The 5000-nt window shown below is 52.3% G+C and overlaps 2 protein-coding genes across 2 annotated transcripts in view; both read right to left on the bottom strand.

The window, feature by feature from the left end:
- Nucleotides 1-1175: 1175 nt before the first annotated feature.
- Nucleotides 1176-2813, bottom strand: ENH_00060090 (hypothetical protein; the record flags this gene model as incomplete). The annotated part of the gene is made up of 2 exons (XM_013581927.1): nt 1176-2126; nt 2613-2813. The coding sequence occupies 2 exons, from the start codon at nt 2811-2813 to the stop codon at nt 1176-1178; spliced, it is 1152 nt and encodes a 383-aa protein (XP_013437381.1).
- A 428-nt stretch (nt 2814-3241) lies between these two features.
- The window catches only part of ENH_00060100 (hypothetical protein, conserved), a gene marked incomplete at both ends in the record, with an annotated part of 2703 nt that continues 944 nt past the window's right edge, over nt 3242-5000 (bottom strand). Inside the window, one exon of the mRNA XM_013581928.1 lies at nt 3242-5000. This exon is cut by the window's right edge and continues 944 nt beyond it. Coding sequence (XP_013437382.1) covers nt 3242-5000 — 1759 coding nt within the window.

Below are 5000 nucleotides of genomic sequence, written 5' to 3' on the forward strand. Positions count from 1 at the left end.
TCGCAGCGGCTCGCTGCGGGAGGAGAGAAGGGGAAAGAACGCGATCTAAGGCAAAACCCTGATTAAGGGTTTAGGGTTTAGGGTTTAGGGTTTAGGGTTTCGGGCTTGGGGTTTGGGAGCTGGGGGCCGGGTTAGGGCTGGCAGCCGCGTCACTAGCTTCTCGACTGAAGAAGCACGAACCCTAAACCCTAAACCCTAAACCCTAAACCCTAAACCCTAGCTGCATGCAGAGGGGGCCCTGCGGATCCATCAGCCCCAAAGCCCTAAACCCTAAACCCTAAACCCTAACTCCATGCTGGGGGGCCCTCCCCAGCCCCAAATCCGTAAACCCTAAACCCTAAACCCTAAACCCTAGCTTCCTTCAAGTGTATGACTCTTTTATTTATTTTTAATTTATTTTTTAATTTTTTATTTTATCAAATAATTTAATTGTTAGTTGAGACGCGCAAGTCCCTGAAACCATCCAAACAGAACGGATGCTCAAACCCTAAACCCTAAACCCTAAACCCTAAAGGCTAAACCTAAACCCTAAACGCTAAACCCTAAACCCTAAACCCTCAAAAGTTAAGGTGCATGATGTGACTGCAGAGCACCAATTAACCTGGACCATCTAAACTCTAGATCCTAAACTCTAAACACTAAACCCTAAACCCTAAACCCTAAACGCTAAACCCTAAACCCTAAACCCTCTATGCAGTAAACCCTAGGCTCTAAACCCCTGGTGTTTTCTGCGTCTCTCGGTTAAACACAGCTGCCTCTGCTGTTACACCCTAAACCCTAAACCCTAAACCCTAAACCCTTAGTATGTCTGAAGCCCGTAGCCCTAAACCCTAACCCCCAAACCCTAGCCCCCAAACCCTAAACCCTAAACCCTAGTCAGCTGCGGACGCCTACGGTTTTCGGCTTCCCAGGTGCCCACTGCTCAGCCCTACCAACTAGGGTTTAGGGTTTAGGGTTTAGGGTTTAGGGTTTGTGATCTAAATCAAAATGAAAAGGCCACAGGGCCCCCAAGGGGCCTTTAAATTGAGCTCTTAGCTGTCCCAGGGACCCCCAAACCCTAGACCCTGCACCACTGAGGGTTTAGGGTTTAGGGTTTAGGGTTTAGGGTTTAGGTCTTCGGGGTGGGGTTTGCCTTCTTCTTCAACGCCAGTAGCGGCAAAGGGGGCCCCGGCTTCTTAGCCAAAAGCGGCAGGGGCCCCTTGGGGGCCCCCTTGGGGGCCCCCAAGGGGGCCCCCAGGGGGGCCCCCTTGGGGGTCACTAAGGGTACCTTTTTGGGGGCTACACTGATAGGCAATAGGGGCTTCTTCATGGGGGGCCCCCTCTTTAGGGGCCCCCAAGGGGGCCCCGTCTTTAGGGGCCCCCAAGGGGGCCCCCACCTTGGGGGCCCCTAAAGAAGGACCCGAATTGGGGGCCCCTAAGGGAGAGTTCCCCTTGGGGGCCCCTATTGAGGGGCCCCCCGAGGGGCCCCCCAACGGGGGACTTCCTTTGGGGGCCCCTAGTGGGGGCCCCTTGCTGCTGGGGGGGCCCGGTAGGGGGCCCCCTTTAGGGGCCCCTGCTGCAGCACCCTTGGGGGCCCCCGAGGGGGGCCCCAAGGGGGCCCCCTTGGGGGCCCCCAAAGCTGGCTTTTGGAGAGGCCCCGAGGCTGCCCCTTTGGGGGCCCCCAAGAGGGGGCCCCCTTTAGGGGCCCCCAAAGAGGGGCCCTCCTTAGGGGCCCCCAAAGAGGGAGAGGGGCCCCCCTTAGGGGCCCCCAAGGGGGCCCCCTTGGGGGCCCCCAGGGAGCCCATTTTGGGGGTTCCTAAGGGGCCCCCCTTGGGGGCCCCCTGGGGGCCCCCAAGGGGGCCCCCCTGGGGGGCCCCCTTAGGGGCCCCTTTAAGGGCTGCGCCCATAGAGGGTCCCGGCGGTTTCTTCTGCTGCTGCTGCTGCTGCGGCTGCTGCTGCTGCTGCTGCTGCTGCTGCTGCTGCTGCTGGGGGTTTAGCTGGTCTAGGGTTTGCGTTTCGAAGTGTTTGGAGACGAAGTTGGCCAAAATGGAATTAGGGTTTAGGGTTTGGGAAGGCCTTAAAAGGGTTTCGAGGTCCAGAGACTGCAGCAAAGCCTCCAAAGACTTTATGTACATTTCGTTCAACTCCTGAAAACACAAATAAATAAATAAATAAATAAATAAATAAATAAATAAATAAATAAATAAATAAATAAATAAATAAATGCGTAATGCAATTAATTAATTTAAATTAACTGATTTGTTTGTTTATTTATTTGTTTGTTATTTGTTTATTTGGGATGTCTTCAAAAGAAAAAAGAAAAAAGAGAAGACAAAAAGGAGAAAACAGAAAAGAAAAAAAATAATAAAAATAAAAAGAATTTTAAAAAATTAAAAAGAAATAAAAAGAATGAAAGTGAAGCAAAAAAGAATTGAAGAAAGAAATAAAAAGAAATAAAAAAGAAAAAAAGATATTTTAAAAAATTAAAAGGAGATTAAAAGTTGCTGCTTTATTTCTCTTTTTTCCTTCTTTGCTTTTTATTTTTTATTTTTTATTTTTTATTTTTTATTTTTTATTTTTTATTTTAATTTAATTTTCTTTTTGCTTTTTTCGTTTGTTGGCAGCTCGCTCACGAGTTCGGGGGATTCGTGCTGCTGCTGCTGCAGCTGCAGCGGCAGCCCGTGCATTTGCTGCTGCTGCTGCTGCTGCTGCTGCTGCTGCAGCACTTTAACTTGCTCAAGTTTAAACTTAACTTCTCGGTTTGTTTCTTTGCAAAGAAGCAGCAGCTTTTTTCTCAAAGAAGAGACAAGAGCAGCAACAGCAGCAAAGTCCATGTCTTCCGGCGTGTTCCACTGATTTGCTGCTGCAGCAGCAGCAGCAGGAGGTGCAGCAGCAGCAGCAGCAGCAGCAAACGCAGCGGCCTCCTTCGTTCGCTTGTGCTTCGCCCCTGCTGCAGCAGCAAATCTATTTGTCTCCTCTTTTTGTCTCCAGTGGTCTGCTGCTGCAGCAGCAAATTGCTTTTTCTCCTTTTTGTGTCTCCAGTGGTCTGCTGCTGCTGCTGCTGCTGCTGCTGCTGCTGCAGCAAATTGTTTTGTCCCTTTTGCTTTTCGCTTTCCGCCTTCGTAGCGCTGCAGCTCTTTTTCCCAATTCCAAATTGAATAAACATCTGAATAAATAAATAAATAATTCAATTATTTATTTATTTATTTATTTATTTATTTATTTATTTATTTATTTTTATTCATTTATTTATTTTATTTATTTATTTATTTGCCTTCTTGCCTGCGTGTCTTCTGCAATAGTCCAGCAGCTGCAGCACGGGGCTGCTGCTGCAGTTAATTGTTTGGACTCCTTCATTTGCTGCTGCTGCTGCTTCTGCTTCTGCTTCTGCTGCTGCTGCTGCTGCTGCTGCTGCTGCTGTGTCTACTAGTTTGTCTCCCAGTTGTGGGGTCATGCGTCTGTGTGCTGCTGTGTCTGCTGCTGCTGCTGCTACTGCTGCTGCTCCTGCTGCTGCTGCTGCTTTTAGCTGCTCCTCTACGCTGTGCAGCAGCAGCAGCAGCGGCGGCCGAGACCTCAGCAAGTGAATTAGCCTGTAGCTGCGGCCATCTTCTGCTGCTGTTGCTGCTGCTGCTGTTGCTGCTGCTGCTGTTGCTGCTGCTGCTGTTGCTGCTGCTGCTGCTGCTGTTTGAGGAGAAGCTCCTGGTTCTTCTTTTGCTGCTGCTGTTGGTGCTGCCTGTGGGTTTGCTGCTGCTGCTGCTGCAGGTTTCGCTGCTGCTGCTGCTGACGGTTTTGCTGCTGCTGCTGCTGGTTTCGCTGCTGCTGCTGCTGCCGGCTTTGTTGCTGCTGTTGTTGTTGCAGGCTTTATCAATGCTGCTGGTTTCGTTGGTGCTGCTGCCACTGGTTTTGCTGCTGCTGCTGCTGCTGCTGGTTTTGCTGCTGTTGCTCCTGTTGCCTTTGCCGGCGTTGCTGCTGCAGTTGTTGCTGCTGGCTTTGCTGCTGCAGTTGCTGTTGCTGGTTTCGCTGCTGGAGTTGCTATTGCTGGCTTTGCTGCTGCAGTTGCTGCTGGTTTTGCTGCTGCTGCTGCTGTTGCGGGTTTTGCTGCTGCAGCAGCTGCAGCGGGGCCCTTTGGCCTGAAAGCAGCAGCAGCATCAGCAGGAATCTTGATGCTATCTGCTGCGGCTGGTTTTGCTGCTGCTGCTGATTTTGCTGCTGCTGCTGGTGCTAGCGGTTTTGCTGCTGCTGCCGCTGCTTTGGGTGCTGCTGCTGCTCCCACTGGTTGTGGCGCTGCTGCTGCTGCTTTTCCTGCTGCTGCTGCTGCTGCAGGCTTCTCCGCCGCTGCTGGTGTTGCTGCTGCTTTAGTTGCTGCCGCATTTGTTGCTGCTGCTCCTGCTGGCTTCGATGCTGGTGCTGCTGCTGCTGCTGGCTTTGCTGCTGCTGGTGCTGCTGCTGCTGGTTTTGCTGTTGCTGCTGCTGCTTCCTTGACCCCAGGCGTCGGCTTAACTGGAGGTGCTGCTGCTGCTGCAGGCTTTGCTGCTGCTGCTGGCTTTGCTGCTGCTGCTGCTGCTCCTGATTTTGCCTCTGCTGTTGCTGGGCTCGTTACTGCTGCCTTTTGTGCTGCAGCAGGCTTTCCTGCTGCTGGTGCTGCTGCTGCTGCTGCCGGCTTTGCTGCTGCCGGCGTTGCTGCTGCTGCTGGTTTTGCTGCTGCTGCTGCTGCTGGTTGAGAGGCTGCAGCTGGTGCTCCTGTTGGTTTTGCTGCTGCTGCTGTTGCTGCTGCCGACTTGGCTGCGTCCGGTGCTGCTGCCGCTGCAGGCTTTGCTGCCACTGCTGCTGCTGGTTGTTTTGCTGCTGCTGCTGCTGCCGCTGGTTTTGCTGCTGCTGCTTCTGCTGGTTTTGGCGATGCTGCAGTTGCTGCTGCTGGTTTTGCTGCTGCTGGTGCTGCTGGTTTAGCTGCTTCTGCCTTAGCTGCTGCGGGTGCTGCTGCTGCTGATTTGGGTGTTGCTGCTGATGCTGCTGGTTTTGCT

The sequence above is a fragment of the Eimeria necatrix genome, genomic scaffold (assembly GCF_000499385.1).
Source record: "Eimeria necatrix Houghton genomic scaffold, Enh_scaff514, whole genome shotgun sequence".
NCBI lineage: Eukaryota > Apicomplexa > Conoidasida > Eucoccidiorida > Eimeriidae > Eimeria > Eimeria necatrix.